The 22893-nt window shown below is 40.0% G+C and overlaps 1 protein-coding gene across 3 annotated transcripts; it reads right to left on the bottom strand.

Moving 5' to 3' along the window:
* Positions 1-9867: 9867 nt before the first annotated feature.
* LOC137286890 (putative uncharacterized protein MYH16) lies at positions 9868-22704 on the bottom strand. Of its 3 annotated transcripts, none has more exons than XM_067818905.1 (2): positions 22314-22704; positions 9868-11065 (listed from the first exon to the last, which is right to left on the bottom strand). In XM_067818905.1, exon 2 carries the CDS (start codon positions 11027-11029, stop codon positions 10184-10186), a length of 846 nt encoding a protein of 281 aa, XP_067675006.1. In that variant the 5' UTR covers positions 11030-11065; positions 22314-22704; the 3' UTR covers positions 9868-10183. The 3 variants fall into 3 exon arrangements, with proteins under 3 accessions (XP_067675006.1, XP_067675007.1, XP_067675008.1); XM_067818906.1 differs by lacking the exon at positions 22314-22704 and adding an exon at positions 18603-18641; XM_067818907.1 differs by lacking the exon at positions 22314-22704 and adding an exon at positions 12866-13027.
* Positions 22705-22893: the final 189 nt, after the last annotated feature.

Genomic DNA, 22893 nt, shown 5'->3' on the forward strand with positions numbered 1-22893 from the left:
ATGCAGCAGAGAGGGTTTGGGTGATCCTGGCACAGTCAGGCCGGTCAAGCTCATCATCAGCTCAGGGCCCTCGCCCCCTCTACACGCAGCCCAGACAGCGAATGGGACTTCTCCCAGGAAACACTGCCTAGTCAACCCACCAAGAACTTTTCGGAGAATATGGAGGCTCCCCAACACTGCAGCCTTCTGCATTACCCAGATTGTCAGAAGGGCTGTGCTCCCGGTGGAGAACCCGGGCACTCTCCTCATCTGCGTCAAGAGATCAGGAGGTACCAAACCAAGGGCACCGAGAACAATGGGGAGCCTGACGACAGTGTACTTGGGATGCAAGTGAGACATTTCAAAGGCGAGGTCCGCATATTTATCATGCTTTTCCTGAATCTTGCCAATCACATTGCTGTCAAAAGGGACAGAAAATTCTATGATATAAATAATTTCATTGGCTTTATCAAAAAGGACAAGATCAAGTTTGTTGGCTGGAATTCGTCTCAGGCTGTATATTGGCCTATTCCAGAGAAGTTTGTAGCTGGCATTTTCCAGGACGCCCTGGACATGTTCAGGGTCGTACCATGGATGGACCTCGGAGTCAAAGCCACAGGCATGGCGGAGACGATAATAAAAGCAGCAAGCCATGCCATCATGTCTTTTAAGATATGCTGTTTGTGCCAAGGAAGGGCATCCACTGTCAAGGTGTTGGACAGTCTCTGTAAATTGATTGCAAAGACGACATTTCATATTGATATTCTCTTTAAGAATCACATTCTGGCGATTGCGAGTGGGAAGTGACTGGTCCTGAGCGGCAAAAAGGAAGCCCTCAGTTTCACATTTGAGACCAGCCGACTTCATCCAGGCGAAGGAGTCGGTTGGATTGCTGTTCTGTTCCACACACTGCATGTACATTCCATGCAATGGTTTCTCAGACAGCTTCTCCACAAAGGACCGACTCTGGGCAGACTTGGTGAAAGACTTCACCTGGTTTACTCCCATCACTGTACCATCCAGCAGTACATCGCCATTAACAAAATCAATTTCGAATTTCAGAATGTGTCCAACAATCTTGGAGCGCTTAAAATAGCTGTGGAATTCCTTGCTTTTATCGTGAGTCTTGACGTGCATCACCAGAGGATCATCCGATAAATAAATATGTGCAAAAGTACATAATAAAATTCTGTCATGAAGAGCTTCCACATTAATCAAACCCCGACCTCCTGGATTGATTGGCATATATAAACGATTAAGAGAGGAACGAGGGTGGTGTGCTCTGTTATCTGACATGATCCTTCTGGTCAGGCGGTCGAGACCCTGGATGTCTTGTTTTGTCCAATCAACTACTCCAAAGGAGTAGGAGAGGACTGGCACAGCAAAAGTATTGGTGACTTTGACCTTGTTTCGAGCATTTAGCTCGGAGCTCCAGATTTTCTTTAAACGAGATTTATACTCGGCCCGAAGTTTATCTTGAATCTGGACATTCTGGAGCTTGTCTCGAACTTGCATTCCAAGATAGGTGTAGGCCTGATCTTCCACAAGATGCTCAGTAACTCTTCCCCCTTCTAACTTGACCGATCCATCATTAGTTACCTTGCCACGTTTCAAATGAAGAGTATTACATTTCTCCAGTCCAAATGTCATGCCAATATCATTAGAGAAGAACTCGACAAGGAGAACCTGTTCTTTCAAATTGGTCTCTCCTTTGGCAAGGAGCTCGATGTCATCCATATAGAGGAGATGAGTAAGAGGTGTTGGGGATCTGTCTTGAGGAGGTCCGGGATGGTAACCTTCCTTCCTATTGAGCAGGAAACTCAAAGGATTCAGAGACAGACAAAAAAGCAAAGGACTGAAGGAGTCCCCCTGGAAAATTCCCCTTCTGATTGGAATAGATTCCGAAGTCTGCACCTCTCCTTGCGAGTACATCTCAAGTTGAGTCGACCAGCAACTCATTAAAGACTTGAGTAAATGAAGTAGTCGCTCAGGGAGGTCAATACACTGAAGAGACTTCAGAATCCATTCGTGAGGGACAGAGTCATATGCCTTTTTGTAGTCTATCCAGCACATGGAGAGGTTGCGGTGGTATGTTTTAGCCTCTTCCAAAATCATTTTCTGTACAAAAAGTTGATCCTTGCACCCCCAACATCCCTTTCTCACCCCCTTCTGCTGCTCTCTGTAAATTATCTCATTGGACGAGCAGTAAGATGACACGAGGTTTGTCAAACACCCTGTGAATAATTTATATTGAGTATTCATTCAAACACGTGATAGGGCGGAAGTTTTTGGGATCAGTCAAGTCTCGTTTTTGGGGAGGAGTATTGTGCGACCTTTGCAGAACCATGGAGGAACATCACCTGTGTCCACAAGAGAATTGAAACAGTGAAGCAATGGTGTTTGGACACAGGGAAACAGTTTCCAATACCGGTTTCGAATGCCATCAGGCCCTGCAGCTGTATTAGATTTGGACTTTTTAATGACACTTTTCAGGCAATCTGGGGAGATGTAACAGACAAACGACCTAGTTACTTCCTCATGCATTGCATGGTCATAATCACTAACCCATGGTGCCTCCAGGTTACAGTCGCCGGGTACAGACCACAACTGTCTCCAGAACCTTTCATTGGCAGCCATGGGAGGCCGTTTATCATGCTCACCATCACCACCTGTTTTAAGTTGCCTATAGAATTGCTTTTCATTATTTTTGAAAAGTTTATTTTGTTTGATAAATTTGTTTTTCTTTTCCCATTTTTTCTTTCTTTCAGTCCAAACTTTTATTTTTGCCTTAAGGGAATCGACAATTTGGAGCAGTACCTTTTCTTTTGTTGTTTTGTACTGTAATTTTAATTTTCTCCAAATTGCCTTTTGTCATTTAGACATGGGATTCCCTAATGATCTTAATTTCAGGCACAGCTCTATCCAGGAAATATGTTTTCTTGTTTCTGTTAGTTTAACTTGAAACCGGTTTTTCTTTCGTTTATTGTTCTTAGTATTGGGAGATTGTTCTTTGGAAACTGTGTGAAGTTCCTCCAAAGTTCGAGCGGCAGCATAGACACAACAATTTACTTCATGTAACGAACAGTCCGCAGGAAGTTTTAAAGAGATAATTTCATTAAGTAAATCAATTTCATTTTTGGGAAAAGACACGTTTAGTTGTTTAATTGGCCTCCGTTTCTCTAAAGGTAAATTACAAATTTCCTCATAAATGGATGTAAACAAAACATAAACAGGATTTTCGGTAAGGTCTGCAACTGAAGAAGAGGAAGAGTGAGGGTCCAAAATTTCGGGGCCAATTGGCTCTTTCTCGGAAGAGTTTCCACCAGGAAGAGGGAATAGGTTGACGCGGACGTCCATCAGAAGTTTTGGGTCTGCTGCCACTTGAGCAATTTGCTCTTGCAAAGGTTCCTGACGGGCACCAGTTGTGGGCTGAACTGTCTCACGGGGCGTAAGGTGTTTTAGCCGCCGGAGTTGATCTCGGAGATTTTGCTCCGTCAGGTAAGCATACATGGGCATGGCATTGTCCCAATGCAGCTTAAGCGACTTGCCATTATTATTATTATTATTATTTACAGATTAGAATGAAAATGCAGCAGAGAGGGTTCGGGTGATCCTGGCACAGTCAGGCTGGTCAAGCTCATCATCAGCTCAGGGCCCTCGCCCCCTCTACACGCAGCCCAGACAGCGAATGGGACTTCTCCCAGGAAACACTGCCTAGTCGAACCCACCAAGAACTTTCCGGAGAATATGGAGGCTCCCCAACACTGCAGCCTTCTGCATTACCCAGATTGTCAGAAGGGCTGTGCTCCCGGTGGAGAACCCGGGCACTCTCCTCATCTGCGCTAACAGATAAGGAGGTACCAAACCAAGGGCACCGAGAACAATGGGGAGCCTGACGACAGTGTACTTGGGATGCAAGCGAGACATGTCAAAGGCGAGGTCCGCATATTTATCATGCTTTTCCTGAATCTTGCCAATCACGTTGCTGTCAAAAGGGACAGAAAATTCTATGATATAAATAATTTCATTGGCTTTATCAAAAAGGACAAGATCAGGTTTGTTGGCTGGAATTCGTCTCAGGCTGTATATTGGCCTATTCCAGAGAAGTTTAAAAGCATCATTTTCCAGGACGCCCTGGACATGTTCAGGGTCATACCATGGATGGACCTCGGAGTCAAAGCCACAGGCATGGCGGAGACGATAATAAAAGCAGCGAGCCATGCCATCATGTCTTTTAAGATATGCTGTTTGTGCCAAGGAAGGGCATCCACTGACAAGGTGTTGGACAGTCTCTGTAAATTGATTGCAAAGACGACATTTCATATTGATGTTTTCTTTAAGAATCACATTCTGGCGATTGCGAGTGGGAAGTGACTGGTCCTGAGCAGCAAAAAGGAAGCCCTCAGTTTCACATTTGAGACCAGCCGACTTCATCCAGGCGAAGGAGTCGGTTGGATTGCTGTTCTGTTCCACACACTGCATATGCACACGATGCAATGGCTTCTCAGACAGCTTCTCCACAAAGGACCGACTCTGGGCAGACTTGGTGAAAGACTTCACCTGGTTTACTCCCATCACTGTACCGTCCAGCAGTACATCGCCATCAACAAAATCAACTTCAAATTTCAAATTGTGTCCAACAACCTTGGCACGCTTAAAGTAGCTGTGGAATTCCTTGCTTTCATCATGAATCTTGACGTGCATCACCAGAGGATCATCTGACAAATAAATATGTGCAAAAGTACACAATAACATTCTGTCATGAAGAGCTTCCACATTAATCAAACCCCGACCTCCCGAACTGATTGGCATATATAAACGATTAAGAGAGGAACGAGGGTGGAGTGCTCTGTTATCAGACATGATCCTTCTGGTCAGGCGGTCAAGATTCTGGATGTCTTGTTTTGTCCAATCAACTACTCCAAAGGAATAGGAGAGGACTGGCACAGCAAAGGTATTGGTGGCTTTGACTTTGTTTCGAGCATTTAGCTCTGAACTCCAGATTTTCTTCAAACGAGATTTATACTCGGCCCGAAGTTTATCTTGAATCTGGGCATTCTGGAGCTTGTCTCGAACTTGCATTCCAAGATAGGTGTAGGCCTGATCTTCCACAAGATGCTCAATAACTCCTCCCCCTTGTAACATGACCGATCCATCATTAGTTACCTTGCCACGTTCCAGATGAAGAGTATTACATTTCTCGAGTCCAAATGTCATGCCAATATCATTAGAGAAGGACTCGACAAGGAGAACCTGTTCTTTCAAATTGGTCTCTCCTTTGGCAAGGAGCTCGATGTCATCCATATAGAGGAGATGAGTAAGAGGTGTTGGGGATCTGTCTTGAGGAGGTCCGGGATGGTACCCTTCCTCCCCGTTGAGCAGGAAACTCAAAGGATTTAGAGACAGACAAAAAAGCAATGGACTGAAGGAGTCCCCCTGAAATATTCCCCTTCTGATTGGAATAGATTCCGAAGTCTGCACCTCTCCTTGCGAGTACATCTCAAGTTGAGTCGACCAGCAACTCATTAAAGACTTGAGTAAATGAAGTAGTCGCTCAGGGAGGTCAATACACTGAAGAGACTTCAGAATCCATTCGTGAGGGACAGAGTCGTATGCCTTTTTGTAGTCTATCCAGCACATGGAGAGGTTGCGGTGGTATGTTTTAGCCTCTTCCAAAATCATTTTCTGTACAAAAAGTTGATCCTTGCACCCCCAACATCCCTTTCTCGCCCCCTTCTGCTCTCTGTAAATTATCTCATTGGACGAGCAGTAAGATGACACGAGGTTTGTTAAACACCCTGTGAATAGTTTGTATTGAGTATTTAGACATGTGATAGGGCGGAAGTTTTGGGGATCAGTCAAGTCTTATTATTATTGTTATTATTAGTATGAGTTATTACCTTCTTATACAGAAGCCTAGGAATATTCAAGGGAAAAATAGAAGAGATTTCACTTGGTTTAAAAATTGATGAACCGGCATACCAATTAAGGGGACATTTCAAGTGGGCGTAGTTCTCAAAAACAGGACCATGATCCCTAGTATGGTGACCTACCTACCAGTTGTTGGCGATACACAGCCCGTATTTTATATTGTCTAGTCCAAACAGTGATATTAGTTTTAACTTTTCACACTAGTTTTAAATTGTTACTGTGGTATTCAAGTTGTTTCACTATCCTTTGACGACCGGTTTTCATGAAATACATACATTCCATTTCAGTATTAAATTGCTCTCATCACGATATGGCTGAAATATTGCCGATGTGACGTTAAATATTAACTCACTCACTCACTCAAAATGGGGAAGAAATATATAATGGTGTTATACCACAGTTCCATGATAAGATTGTTAAGACTCAGTAGTGGACAGTGATGTGCAAGTAGAAAGACCAATCTGGCAGTTTTTGGAGCAGCCGGAATAAAACATTACAACTGATACAGCTGGGTCAATATCACCATTATTGTCTATTATTCTAGAATCACTGCTTCTATAATGTAATACCATTTGATATGTACTGCCACTCTATCTCGTTTTGAGTTTCGATTCGTTTTTCAGGAAGTTCTGTTGATTTATAAAGATATGCGTGGAATCAAACGGTCAATTACTGCCCATTTCCCCTATTGTTTCTTGGGTTCGTGCTTACCATGCAACAACCGTTTGTCTGTCACTGAACACTTTGTGTTCAAGTAAATAGCTGGTATGCCTTATAGCTTGTTTTCACAGTTTACTCATATGAGGAATCAAACCAGGGTCTTCGTCATGACGAGCGAACGCTTTAACCACTAGACTACCTCTGTGCTCCTATACCTCCGTGAACATTCTGGTTAAAATTGGTCTTCATTGCAAAAGCATCCTTCCGGAAAACAACATCAGAACAGTGTCTTTTATGTCTTTTTCAAATTGTAACTGCACTGTGGGTTACTCCTTACAATCGCGTCTCGTTGTTAATAACGAGTTTAAAACAAAATTACTGCATTCGGAAAAAAGTAATGCATCATCAGAGATTAATGAGGTTATCTCTTCCTTGATAAATAGGATGTCACCATTAAACATAACGTAAAAGGTTTCCATTTGTCACTTCCAATTTGTAAAACCTTGCATTTTTCATCTGTCTTATCAAAGCCTTCTTCTCAATAAAATCTTACAACAAAGATACTTTTTAGGCTCTAATCTTGACGAATATGTCTGTCAATGAATGGTGTTTCTCTCTACAGAGGAGTCTCTGAAGTTTACGATTTCTGTAAATACGATTTCCTCTTTTCGGAATCGTTGTTCGTAACAAATAGATCAAATCCCACAAGGCCATATTGACTTGTAATTCTTCAGTCCTTATTAGACCATTAGTGGCAAGATAAGGTGTTTTACGCTCTTATTTGACTAGTAATTCTGCCGTCCTTATTAGACCATTAGTGGCAAGATAAGGTGTTTTAAGCTCTTCATTGATATAACCTACTGTGATGTGTACCAGTTGTCTTTGGTCAGACTGGACAAAGCATTATCTCTAAAAAAGGTCTGGTGTAATGTGAACGATAGCAGTATTTTAGGCACCAATTTGTGTTTAGTTCCGTCCAAGTTATTGATTGGGTATTGCTAAAACGCATGTAAAACCATTGTCTCACTCTGTAACACCGGAAGTTAAACATATAGGTACTGGTCATGGAGAGGAGTTTTTTGCTCTCCAGTCTAAAGGACTGTGTCAGTTTTGCAATAAGGCAAAGGCATCGATATATATAGCACGAGTATGTGGATGACAACGTCTTTATTGAACGCTGACGTTGCCCACAATGTCAAGAGATATCACTAGGGATCTGTCATTGCTACGTTGGCATAAATATAGAACCTACGAAAAACATGGCAGAAAATATTGTCCATAAATTCGACGTTAACGAAAATGTGTACAAAAAAGCTTATTTAGCTTCATTTTGCGGTTGATATGTCAATTCCCACTTGCCAATCAATTGAAAATAGTTACTAACTTCACACTTCAGTTTAATAAATAGAAACATTGAAAGACGTGAAATGAACAAAATAACCATAATGCTTTGTTTTTCTTTAAAACAAGATGAATATTACATTTAATCGCAGTGCTGCACAGCTATCTCTGGAGCTGGAGGAAAAGAGCATTTGACGTCAGAAAAGAGCATTTGACGTCAGACATTAACATCTATCAATATTGCAATATACACTAAAGATCAGTTACAGCTTCCAAACATCAGATGTTCTATTTTTGCATATTACCATGAATACTTTAAGCTGTGTATCTAAAAGAAATCCAAATAATCTCTTCTAAAACTATTTTTCCAAGTAGCTATACTGTATATGTAGGTTTACTTAAGTTTCAAAAGCAAATAACCGCCCTAAAGTAACTTTGAGTGGAATTTTAGAACCTGAGAAGTTCACTATTAAACAAATTTTACAAATAACCAGATCTTTCATTTGGTGATTGATCTGTATTTCGATACAGATTGTTGTATCCTCGTTACATTCCTGCCCGACAACGGTGTACGAATCTATATCAAAACTTGTTCAATGTTGTCCTGAAGCATTTCTCATCTAATCATCTTTGATTAATTTTCCAGTCTGACTTGCTTCAAACGAGATGAGCGGGCATATCCTCGTTATCTGGTCAATTCCAAAAACTAGAATTCAGGGAGAATATTTCTCTAGTCAGGGAAGGGTCTTAGAATCAACAACAGATGAAGACAACAAATAGCCTATGGTTCTTATTGACTTATTGACTTGCAGAACCTTGGTGCAGATCCTTAATGCCAGGTTCCTGATCCATAAGACCATACATCATTGGTCGGTAATTTGGTAATTTCTTGCTAAATAGAGTGCCACCATTAAACAAAACATAATAGCTTTCCAAGTGCCAGCGCTAGTTTGTAAGACGTTGAGTTTTTAAACTTCACCCGAGCAAAGTCTTCTCAAGCCAAACCTAATGAAACCGTGTACTTTATTATTTATATTATTTATTATTTATTTAAAGTGTATTGTTTTTTTTAAAGTTTGCAGTAGTGCCTGTAATATTTATCATACCTGGAAAATAATTCTCTTCTTGTCGGATTTGTTTGCTTGAAACAAATAGATCAAATCCGATCAATGGAATATTTAGTGTTAGCTGTCATTCTATATTACGCCATTAGTGTCGAGATGAACTCGCTGATCCTAAGGTGCTGTTCATCTCTGTTTATCATAGCCTAGTGTGTTGTTTGGTAACATTTGAATTAATGATGGCTCTTGCACATACCTCAGGCAATTTCTAGACGCACTAAGATAATAACTGTCATTATCACAAGGAATAATAGATACAGGAGGATATTATCAGGCTGAGACTGAAAACAATCCACGAATGACTTCTTCCTCAGTCATGCAATAAACACTAAGAAATCTTTTGTACTTCCTGAGTTTCGTTAGGAAGTCAGCTAACGAGCTCTGGTCAATATCATGATCATACGTTTTGTTGTGATTTCTGATTTCATAAAGTTTATCAAGTTGTTAGATTGGGAAAGAAGTTAAAGACAGTCACCAAACGCTGCGACATGACTCAAAGATCCAGAGAACCACTTGTCACATTGGACTCTTTGCACATGACATTTGTCTTGTAACTACAACATCTAGCGCATATTCACTAACAACATCTCGAAAAGTCGTGAGGCATACTTTGAAAAGTTCAATGAGGCTCATTGTTCTGAGTCTCTATCCAAATGTCCAAGTGCAAGTGACAAGAAAAAATATGTGGAAACGAAGGGTTTGGATGTGGGACACCTAATTCAAAACTAGCCAGTCAATGACATATCTAAGCTTACACTTTGATTGCTAGCTGTACTGCCCGACACTGAAGTGGACTTACCCAGTGAAACGACTTAACAAAAGAAATGAGTTTTAATGATATTACTTTACTTACAACTGCTTAAATATCTTAAGCAGCCTGAAATCAGAGATTTGATTATTATAAATCAATAATGAAGACTGGTTCATATATCTGAAACTGATACAATAAATGGTTATTAATTACTGTATTGCCTGAAATATACAAATGACATTATTTTCAATATGCTAAAGTAAAACAGATGAATGATAAACCATAATCACTATATACACAACTTTACCACAGTAGTAATTAAGATTTGCTGTATTAACTGTCTGTGACTACCTCCAAAGTGTCTTCAAATGATGTGTTTCACATGTGGGTCATACATAGATTATGTATCAAGGTATTTTGACAGTGCATCCTTCTTATAGCGCTTATTAAAACGATCCATATCTGTGACAAAGTTTGACACTTTGGTCTGTAGATGCCTTTGGTGCTTCTTCAAATCTAATAGGAACCCCTGTCTCTGATCAAATGCTGTGAAGATCTGAGGTTCTGACCAACTTAATTCAATTCTACTTAGCTCCTCCAGCTGCCGCCTAGACCGAGATGCACTCTGCGAACGTGTTATATCGCTGCCATATGATTTGCTGGAATCCATCTTTGCAGGAACTGACATTGGTCTTGCTAGTCTGTGACGAGACGATGAGGTCATCTGCAAATATCCTTTAGTCTTAGAATGCCTTCTGTTGTCGTCCGTCGGTGTTGTGACCGTAACCTTTTGAATAGGTACTGAAACTGGTGCATACTGTTTTCTATCACTAATATCAGAAAGAGGGTTCCATTTGGGCAGAATGACATTGAAATGATTCTTTGCACTGAACCTCTCTCTTTCTTTCTGAAGTCTACGGCTGACCCGAGACGTCTCTGATGTCCCATTGCCTCCCTCCTCTTGATCTTTGTTAGATTTTGAAAAAATATTTGAAATTTCTTTACTCGTATCTCTCTGATTAACCACTTCTCTTAAACTTTGGATGTTTTCTACGTCCTTCTTTAAATTTTGAATTTCATCATCTTTGTCTTTTTTGACCCGGAAGTGAACTCTCTGGAGAGATTCAAGGTGAGAAGTCAGGTCATCTTCAAGGTTGTCGTTGTCGCGGTATGTCACACTGTAGTCGAGCTTTACAACCCTTTGCTTGCCATTACTCGGAACACTTCGTTGACCACTGGCTGTCATTATTCTGCTTGGTTCTCTGTCACTTCATTGCACTGTCTGAAACACAGAATGAGTTATGAGATGTACATCATTTAATGTTCATCATCACTAACTGGTGCATTAGCCATGGTATCAGACTGTTTTAATATATGGAAGTGAATGTCTCCATGCTGTGATAGCCCCCCACTATTATGTTTCTGAGATATTGCTAAAAAAGCGTAATTGTATCACCCACAAGAAAGAACTGGTCATGAAGTCATTTTTTTAGGGTAGGCAAGAAAAATATGTATTGGGAAATACCAGTGATCATCTAATTTATGCCTGTTCATACTTACAACACGTTTTTGAATAATTTCAGAAATATCACGGCGGGTGGCACCGAAAATGGGCTGCATACATTGTGCCCATGTCCGACCCCATATAACGTTTTCAAATTATAGAATTCCCGACAACCCGTGAATATTTTGACAGTTTACAAGCCGTAAGTATCGCAGTTTAACATCACAGTTTGAGTGATATAGCAGGGTTGTTCCCCCTTATCCCGGGAACCTGAACTGAACTAAAATTGTTACTCCAAAATTTTAAGTAAGCATTTGTCGCTTTTCAGTAGTTCCTAAAGGTGGTTAGTAAGAATAACATAACACAATTTCTTTCTGGTACTAATGAAAAACGGCATTTGAAGAAGGCAATGGTAACCTTAATTAAGGCAATCGTAAATATGCAACATTCCAGGAATATAATGAAATGGGACACCTAAAAGGGACTTCACACACGGTACCTATGATGGGGATCGAATCCAGATCTTCTTCGTGAAGAGCAACCACGTATCAACTACACTGACAGAAGCCCGTAATCATTCTGATGGTGTACGAGCAATAAGTATAACTAGAGTATATGACTCTTTGTAGGTTAAGGCAGCGTTGTTGTAGTATTAAATAGTGTGCTTGACACATGTCGTTGATAAGAATTAATACAAATCACGGGGAAAGCATTACCCTTTTAGGCCTACTTAAGAACGGCTTGACTAAACAGAGTATGCAAAAAGGGGTGCATGGGGTGTGAAAAAAAGTTTGTATCTGCTGCAAAGGCACAATCCGTTTTCCAATGATCAGATTTCCTTAAACCTAGCAGTGTTGAAGAAGCCGATTCTTTGGAACTTGTGATGTGGAATCGAAAATATTAATTTTACGAAGATTCATTCGACCATGTCTCAACAGATATCGATCAAGTTTCAACGTTCAAGACTTTAGTCATTCTTCCAAAATGATTTTTGCAAGATACATAGGGAAGTTGTCAAGTACGACTTGACAGTAAGAAAAATGCAATTTCATAATTTGAACTTGTACCATAATTCCCCTTAGGATTTACCTTTGCGTATGATTGTGGAGGGTGTTAAAAAACTGGCAGCATGCACTCAGTCATGTAACAGCACTAGTTGATAGTAGTACATGGCTTCCCGTTATAATGTGCGACTTATACTCGACATAAGGCAGAGATTTGGAATGAATATGAAAAGGGGTTTCTCCTTTTGTCTATAAAATATTAACGCGAAGTATAAATATTTGTAAAGTTAATATGAGGTATACGCGCTCCATGAGAAACTGCGATATAGCTGCAGTATTGCCGATGTGACGGTAAATATTAAGTCACCCACTCACTCTGAGAAACTGACCACAGTTGAATCCTTTGGTGTAGTGTTTCAAATGCTCATATATAGGTCTCAAGTCAAACATGAAAACTTCAAACTATTGATCCTACAAGAATGGCTTCTAGGGAACACTCTTTAATATACAATTCATGCAGTGAACTTTTAAAAATGAGCATTACGCAGTCATGAAAATCAATATTCCCACTTACCAGCGCGGTGTCGTAAACAAACCCTACGTGTGTCCTTGCGTCGTTTTTGTCGTTCCACGAGGTAATTATTCCTTCCAACTTTAAACAAACAAAACGAATCTATTTTCCCAGTACGGAAAATACAGAAAGCAACCTTCTCTCAACTAAATAAGCCTCCAGGTTAATTTTGGTTCCCTGCTGTGTGATCAGTTATACCAAGCCAGCGTGTTATTTAACACGGTTCATTGTCATCTAAGGCCACCTTTGCTTGGTGCAAGAAATGTAATCATCTTAACTATGGCTTCCAAGCATACACGCTGACATTCAAGGGGAAATTCAATCATGCGCCAGTTTCAAACAATTGCAGATATTGCTATTTCATCCACAGCTCAGCATTCATTCGTACGCTATGTAAATGAATATTGTCCTTTTTGTATGCCTCATAGGATATTTGGTGGACATTTATGAGCCAGTCATCGTTACAAAGTTCTGTTTTATTGGGATCGATCGACAACGTAGTTGAGCTTAGAGTGTTGGATTGCACTCTTACCCATTGTTTTCGGGAGGACTGTCAAAGTTATTTCGCCAATAAATAAATGAACCTGAGGAATTTGAACAAAACGTAACCTAAGGAATTTGACCATATCAGATCATCACCTGTGCACTTTAGTTAAACTGGATAGTGCCATGATGTACACGGAATGGAAAATATTACATGATATATTTTTCAATGTGACGTGGTAATTATTATTCAGCTCGGACAGTTCGAAGCAAACGGGAAGTCGTCTAAATCATCTCTTATTCAAGTCAAGTCGTGGCATATGCTAACGGTCATTAATACTTGATCATTGATACAGTCAGTACTTTAAATGGAACAAATAGAGTTTGGTTACAGCTCATCTCAAGCACTTGCATATGTTTGTATATGTTTCTTACGTATTCTATCGGACAGTATGTTTATGTAACTGTAAATCGAAAAGGATGGAAACAGTTGAGTTGTGGTGTCCATGGCAACCACTAAGAATATATCCCGTGGAGTCGAATTGATCTTCATGTTTGTCATCTCAGACGACTACTGGATCGGTAGACCAGGATCGCGCTGACACGGTGGAAACATGTCATATTAACACTGAGCAGAACCAGACTCAGTTATTTGCGAACCGCAGTCTAGTAGCCGGAACATAGTGATTAAAAAGTCTTTTCTGTTATGTGGGTCCTGCAGAAAATAGCCGAAAAATAGTGATTAGAAACACTATTTTTGGTTATATGAGTCCAGCAGAAAAGAGGTGATGATTTACTCTTTGTAATTCCAAATAAGTGGAGCGTTGTGAAATTGGAAGAAGAAGAAGAAGAAGAAGTAGGTAGGTAGATTCGAAGAGTATCCATGATATGCTTTGATTCGTTGAATATTAGCTGTCTATAGGCGTGATTCAATGTGCAAACATAACACGAATCATGGCAGACAGGTCCTTAGACGGGACGTATATCGCTTGACACGCCATTCAATTGTAAGCTGTACCTGTCATATCTGAAGGCGAAAGGTATAATCATTTGTCTACATAAACACTCTATGGAAGCTTGGATACCGCCATCCCCTTTACACGCGTGAAAACACTTCACGTTTCATTACGCCTAACGGGTGACGGACGCCGTAATGTGTCTGTAAAACGTCAACGAAACCAGTGACCTTCGTTATGCTTTACATAAATATTGTAGTATTACTTTACTCCGGTTCAATGTCTGTTTAGCAAATGGACCAGGTTTGGGCAATATATACAGTGATTTATCACACCGACAAAGGTCGCGATAATCTTAAAATCAGATTGATTAGAATAAAAATATTGGAAACAAATATACAGTAACTTACACACGGTATTCCGAACTGTTGTGCACAATTTGTTAAACCTTCTCACAACAAGACCATTTTTAAATGTTTTATACTATAAACATGGAGAGGTTTTGTATGATGCTGTAATTTGAGGCATTCAAAGTAAGTGAATGAGTGAGATTTTATGCCGCATCACTTCTAAATCATAACGTGAAAAGAAGTCATATACAGAGAATAAATTTATCCTTTTAAATGCTGTCAGCTAAGGATAGAATAACAACTAGAATATCACAGATTCATTGGGATCAGTTCACAATGTTGAATCATTTTACAACGGCATAATATAAGTTCTGGATATAGATCGCCAGCAACTGCACGTAGATCACCATGTTTGCGACGATAGAGACTTACAGTACTCTTGCTACCTGCATGGATCGAGTATTGAAGGATATACTGGACACTGAGTTGCGGATATTACATTTTATTCTACGGAGGTGGAACACCGGAAACACAATCGTGGGTTCGAATCCCATTTCTACCGGATTATGTTTCTGAGTTGGTCAGCAACATATCCATGCTCTTGAGACCCGTGAAGATCCGGGGTAGAACATGCCTTCAGCAACCCATGCTTGCCATAAAAGGCGACTATGCTTGTTGTAAGAGGCGACTAACGGGATCGGGTGATCAGGTTCGCTGACCTGGTTGACACAGTCATGCCATCGGTTCCGAGTTGCGCAGATCGATGTTCATGCAGTTGATCACAGGATTGTCTGGTCCAGACTCGATTATTTACAGACCGCCGCCATATAGTTGGAACGTTGCTCGGAGTGCCGCGTAAAACTAAACTCACTCACCACATTAAATTTAACTAAAACCGGCAAACGTCTGAGACTGTCATCACTTCCCTCCTACATTTGAGTGGCATGCCTTGATTTAGCTGGGATAGAGTTCGAAGAGGATTTAAACCCAAATCTTTCACTCAACTGACGTGTGCTTATTAAATCCTTATAGAATCTAAGTGTCACTTTGCAGAGTCCTACTATGTAAGCTCTTACTGATGAGCAAAATTCTATATCCGTTTGTAATGAAGATGGATATAAGAGGAACCGGCTAGGATAACCCCAAAATGTCAAATGACGTTCATGTGAGCAGGGGATATAAACGATAGTCTTCTCACATTGTAGACATTTTCGGAGAAAGATTCTCGTCAGCCGAGACCTCAAACACCATCTAACGTAACAGCGCGCTTCCGTGATTTGCAACCCAAGGAATGGTATATATACTTGTTGCTTAACACCACAGCGTTCAAACTATTTAACGGTAGTCTGTAAATAGGCGATTCTGAACCAGCGATTGATCTCGTGAGCAACGATGACCCGCAATTATCTGACACCCGATCCATCTCGTCTCGCTCCGTCTCCTCTCGTCTCGTCTCGTCTCGTCTCGTCTCGTCTTTCACGAGCGACTTTAGCTGGCAGAAAACCATTCCAACTTGAAGTTTTTACCGTGCTATTTCATCATGAAGATCTAGTTTTAATTCTAAAATATCGATACCTGCAGTGTGGCTGGCAAACATCCTGAGGGATTGTTTCAACAAGTTTAATTCAAAATAATTGTTGCTAATTAGATAACGAAGATTAAAGTATTTCCAAGAGGCGGCGAGGTCCGGGTTCATCTAAATAAATGTCGATTGCACCTTACGTTAAAAAGAATCAATGGCGAAAGAAATTGTTTCCTTAATGCAAACTATTTAAGATGCATTGACTTTGCCTAAAAGAGACATCGAGGTTGTTTTTTCTGCGACCGTTTCCTGTAGCTCGGATCCTACATGTCTGCATTATTTTACAATGATTTGATATAACATTTAAAAAACCACAGTAAAATTGCTCTAAGCGAATTAATCAAAGCAATAACTTTGCAGCAATACGGAATGCCGACTTGATCTCACTACCTGATAACTTAAAAAACAATCAATGAAATCTACTGAAGTTCCTCTGAGGAACACTTTGCCCTGCTCACAATGCAAGGTAGTGAACAGTCGACCAAAGGCATGTCAGATATTAATCTTACACGAACTCATTATATATTTATTATATTTACGTGTTACATTTTTAGGTAAAGTAATGTTTTTTCAACGTCATATACATTTTGTAAACTACTTTGAACTTCATTATCGTTTGTATTTGATTGGTTTGCAACATACATGATGGTTAATTGGATACCTAGACAAAAAACAGCCCCTAGGGTGGAATGACAGAGTCAGTCCCATAGTATATTAATTACGTTATATACTCTCACCATGTACTGTAAAAACTTAACCGAAAAGTTGAAATAGCACTAAACAATATAAAGCACAGTGATTACAGAATATTTTGTCAAAAGTATGGAGTTTGCTTGTAAATACTCGTATCGTGTAACGTTAATAAATGTCAATCAGACATGCCGTTAACTAACATAAGTCCGGTATCAGATTCAGGAACTAGGCAGATTTTCGTGTTTTGAATGCCATGATGTATAAACGTTCCATTTGTGTACTAAATGAGAGGGAATTTGACGTTGTGTCCTGAGATTACACGGCGGAAGACAACGCAAAACATTACCAAGAAATCAACTATATGTATTAATAATTAATTTTGATTTGACAAGATAATTCATTAAGCAAACGAGGCGTGTAGTCTTATGGTTAATGCGTCCGCCCGTCATGCTGAAGACCCGGGTTCGATTCCCAAATGGGTACATGTATGAAGCTCATTTCTGGTGTCCCCCGCCGTGATATTGCTGGAATACTGCTAACAGAGGCTCGAAAACATACTCACTTACCCACTCACTCATTATCCAAACATTACCTTTATCGTTTTCTTTTATTGTAGTGATACAGACTGAGTGTGTATTTCAGCACAATTAGGTTTCAAGCCTTTTCCGTCAGTAACCATGTACAGGTGAAGCTGCAGCTAAGTGAGTGATTTAGTAAGTCTCAGGAAACATACACAAACATCAAGGGTACATCAACTCATGTCACCCTCGTAACCAGTGAACAATAATGTATTGAGAGATGTAATCCAGAAAAGAGGATAGATGCATTACAGTGTTTCATAAATTTATAAAATCATAATCTGTATCATTATAAAACAGCACGTCCCCATAGTCACTGGTGTGGTGACCTGTAGTCCGTATAATTACAGTTTGTGTTATCATGAATATTAATTATATAATTTACATACTAGTTTTAATCTATATCTATTTTATAGTCTTTTTACTATTCTTTGTCGGTGCGTTTTATGGTTTAAACTGAAGTTTTAATGTGTAACTTGTTTTGGTCGTCATTTAGACGAAATACAGTCAGTGTTACTGTATATATTTACTCACTCGCCTTATGAGTATAGGGAGAGTGATTGGCAGCGTTCAGTGTCTGTTTTAGTATTAGGTGCATTACTCATAGGATGTGAGTTCGAATTCGACTCAACTCAAAAAGTACTACAATTTGTACTTCACTAAGACAACGTAATCCCAAATATAACGTGTTATATTTGACCACTTTCTAATCAGCACTGTGTAATCATATCATTTCACGGCATATGAGCATGGTGTGGGAGTGAAGTAGAAACTGACGAAGGTGTTAAATGTTTACTACTTTGGTGAAAGCATTGACAATGTACGTTACTGATGGTTTCAGTTATGCAACCCCACTGAACTTAACTGTACACAGCGATTTGCGGCGCTTTAGTAACAAATTAAATGACCCTTTTACCATATACGTATAATGACACGTTGGTAAGGGGGTGTTTCATAGTGTACAAAAAATACCTTTTATTTATTTGCCGATACATTCATTACATCCATAAATCATCCCGACGCTCGATTACTACAAGAAAAGTGTCATGTTAAAGAGTTCTGAAACCAAAGCACTGTCAAGTCTTTCTTCTCTCTTACCTCATGTGTGTTCACGTTTGTCCGTGTCTGACAACACCCCCTTGAACGTTTCACGGTAAACAAAAGGACACGTAGAAACTCTACTTGCAGTACACCAGTCAGCCGCGAGTCAATATGGTTCATCCGTCGTGGAGAATGAAGACAATCGGAACAATGCTTCAGTCACCCCACTCTCTACATATTCCCGTTGTTAACAGAACCTTCCGGGACTCAGTGACAGGGAGTGAGGTCATAGCTTCACCGGTAACCCAACAACAACGAAAAGGAAACGATCTCCACGAAGAGCGCAGTATTTGTTACCCGTGTTAGTAATCCCCTGCAGACCGGTGATGGTTTTTAAAAGACCCGAGGCTGGTCGACATATATTTGCATTGGAGTGGTCCTTAATATGTCAATTAAATATCTGTTTGATTTGTCAGAACTATGTCTCATGCTAGAATTATTTTATATGTACATGAACTGGTCTATTTGCTCTTATTCTTTCAGAATAAAAGACGTATTTGCTGCGTTTGAATACGTGAAGGATTTATAATGTAAATTAAAGCTTAAAAGGTAATTTAGAATGTGTATAAGACGTTTTTTCATCCTGCATGTTCTGTAAAGTGGCTTGTATTTGTAGTATAGTATGCCCGATAGCGTGGTATTGATCACATAACGCGCACCGTTTCTTAACCTGCTTCAACCATGTTTGTACCCGTTTGTACCAAAGGGTTTAACGTCTACATCAGACATCTCAGTGACTGATTTATTTTTCAAGGAAATTCCCGGTGAGAGTAGCCATTTAATGAGTGAGTTAGTGTGTGGTTTTAATTTTACACCGCACTCACCAATTTTCCAGCTAAGTGACGGCGCTCTCGTAATAATCGGGCCTGGACTAGACAATCCACTGATCAACAGCATGAGCATCGATCTACACAACTAAAATACAATGACATGTGTCAACCAAGTCAGATATCCTGACCACCAGATCCCGTTAGTTGCCTCTTACGACAAGCACGAGTTACTGAAGATCAGTTCTAACCCGGATCTTCACGGGTCAGCAATTTACTAGAGTATGATGGTCATGACAGGCAATTTAATATATGTCGGACAAACTCGTGATCATTTCGGGGAGTAATTTTAAGAAACTGTACCTTCACAACAACAAAATCTTTCGAAAATTCATCACCCTTCAAAGTTGATATCTTTCCAAGGCGAAGCCTTGAACAGTTATTTCCCTGTAACGCCGCACACTTAACTCATCTTATACTCAGCAGATAAGGAACAGTGGATTTATGACTGATAATAAGTCGCGCTAACAAACACAGGAGGGAGATCACATTGTATGTGCGCCTTCCTATCTGTGTAAGTGTATTAACTTAGGCTTACCCAGTCCAACATCACAATAGATCCGTGCTGACGTGAGTGATGGCGGCTCATTTACCTACAAATATACCCCTCTGATTACAACGACGTCGTCAGTCAAACGCGACCTGAAGACAGGATTTTATTGTCTCGTTCTGATTATAGAATGTGTAATGAATAATGCCAGTCCCAGTTGAAGGCAGTATTGTTCGCTATCGCTTTTTTTTATTGACTGAAATTGTCTCGCCTAATCCCGACCAAAATACACAAGTGAGTTATTCAAGGAGTGTAGCGTTAGATTTATAGTTCTTTAGATTTGCTCGATCAGGTTTCTACAGGCTGTATATAGTATACTGAGCAACAAAAAGAAGGGATCATGACTATTTTAAGTAGGTGTTTTCATGAAACTGGGCGTTGAGTCTTCACGACCCAAACTTTTCATGATTTTATATTACACGTAATGTATGTGTTGTAGTCATTGATTTGTTCAGAATATATATATATATATATATATATATATATATATATATATATATATTGGTACGTGTACATCATTCTAAAAGACAGTGCCTCGCTGTGTAAACTAACACAGTCGACTCCCAATGTCTCGGACTCGGTTCAGACGAATGTTTGGTTGTGTCGAAGTCATCTCTCGCTACCTGCTGATTTCCTTATATTTGTCATCATTTTTCCCCTGATTTCTCGAATTAGATGTGTCGAACACATTTCAGGGTTCCGAATACCCGTAGTACAAATTTGCGCTGTGTCTCGAGCTGCCAAAGTTCTTGCAACTGCAAACATTAGTACAATGAAAGTCATGCTCATAAACGAGCTACCGAATGATCAAAGGTAAGGATTAACGTATTCCACAATCAAGTGGCATTTCTAAATACACAATTATACACACGTTTGACGGATGAGTCGAACACTCGGATAAGTCGAACTTTCCCTTGGTCCCGACGAGTTCGACACAATGGGCTTTGATTGTATTAAAATAGCTCAAGTAGGTTATACAAAATACCATTTTCATCTATGCTTCGAGGCGTTAATTCGATAGGACAGTAAAGTGTCATGTCTCACGGTGTTATTGTAGCTGACACTACTGCTGAACGTTTTATTGCCTAAATAACTGAGGTAATGATATATTAGTTTTATGTACGTGTTTTATAGAGTCATTCTATTATGTACATAAATCACGTATTGTTGAAATTTAGAATCCCTGTCGTGCCTTTATGGGGCATGTAAGTCGATATCTCCTCCTTAACACAAACATTTTAAACGAGACTTGATATATCTTGTCTAACTCTTGCAAATACTTTTTGGGGATTCTTTTGCTGTTGTTTGGTGGGAGAGGGATATCTTAGTCATTTTGGGTCATTCTATGTTTTGAATTTTTTAATATCTTTTAAATTTCCCTGATGAGACGATAAGGGGCGGTAGTGCAGCCTCGTGGTTAAGGTCTATGCTCGTCATCCTGCAGAGTTCGAATCCCGATATGACTACTGCATCGATATGTGAAAAAACATGATCCATTGTATACCTAAACTGCTTTGCGAGATTCAGGAATAATCCTTTTGACGTTGCACTTACATTTGTGAAACACAAGTTTGATTAACATTCAAAGACTCATTCAAACAGGTCAAAACACTAAGGCTTAAATAGCAGTGTAGGTGCCATGAAAACTAGTGACTGAAAGCCTGAACAATGATCCTCGAAACTGAGGCTCGAACACACATAAGTACCGGTGTATCACAAACTGAAATACATTAACCACAGCCTCTTTTCTCCCTCAGTGTACACTAAAACCATTATTTGAAGACTATTCATGTGTTAATGTTAGTGGACATGCGGGGATGTTTTGGGTGGTGACGTAAACTACAAACGAAAGCTATCGTCGTCTCAGTGGGTTTAGGTGAAAATTCTCCTTCACACAGTTAAGTTGTTTCGTGGTCAAGCTGAGTCAGCCCCATTCACCAGTTTTAGTTCATAACACTCCCTTTTTCTCTTACCTAACCCCCTCACAAACCATATTTTCTCGAAATACTGGATCCACTTTCTAGCAAAATGCCTAATTGATATATATTTTCAAGTTATAAAAATACCAGCTCTGCATATATTCATTACGGGTGCCACCCATGTGATAGCACAGGTCCACCTTTCCGCAAACACCCTATTGTTGGTGATTCTCATACTCATAGCATATACGAAATCGCACAATCGACTCTGCTCTTGGCACAAATTCTTGTCGATGTCGAAAGGGTTTTGTCACTCATATTTACTTAACATTCTCATGTAACTGTCTATATTACAACTCATGCTACCTCCCCTCATTTTTTTATGAAAGGAATAAAATGAAGTTTTACTTACCTCTTGTTTCTGAGTAAGGGATTAACATTTAGTGAACCTTCTCCATTAACACTCACAGTCAGACAACATGAATTTCACCAAGAAGTGTACCCGAAGCGAGGAACAGTACGTCAGTAATCCCATAGACTAACGTCACTCCTTAAACGTTTTCACACGTCGATGTTCCTAACTCAACGAGTCCTCGTGCGCTGTGGGTAAAGCACCGAACAACCCACGACCATGGAGAGAGTAGACAAACCGTTGTTAAACACCTCCGGCTTATCTCCAGTATCTCCATGCCCAAACATTGTGATCAAGCAAGGCCCACGAGAATCAGAACCATACACGATCGTTCGTTAACTCCCCACACGAGTCAAACATTCTACCCCAAGGGCTGTTTGCTGAGAAGACTGAACGAATGCAGCGGGGTATTTTGTTTCCTGTGAGGGTCCGGTAATGGGCTTGGTTTTCCCTACGTTATTGTTATTTTGTCTAAGTGTTTGATCTTCGTTCGGTGGATAGGCTGCTAGGGTATCCTCGAGGAGGGGTAGTCATCCTTCCATAGGCGAGGTTCACATACCCGTGCTGGGTAACTGATGGT

The sequence above is a fragment of the Haliotis asinina genome, chromosome 6 (genome assembly GCF_037392515.1).
Source record: "Haliotis asinina isolate JCU_RB_2024 chromosome 6, JCU_Hal_asi_v2, whole genome shotgun sequence".
Classification (NCBI taxonomy): Eukaryota; Metazoa; Mollusca; class Gastropoda; order Lepetellida; family Haliotidae; genus Haliotis; species Haliotis asinina.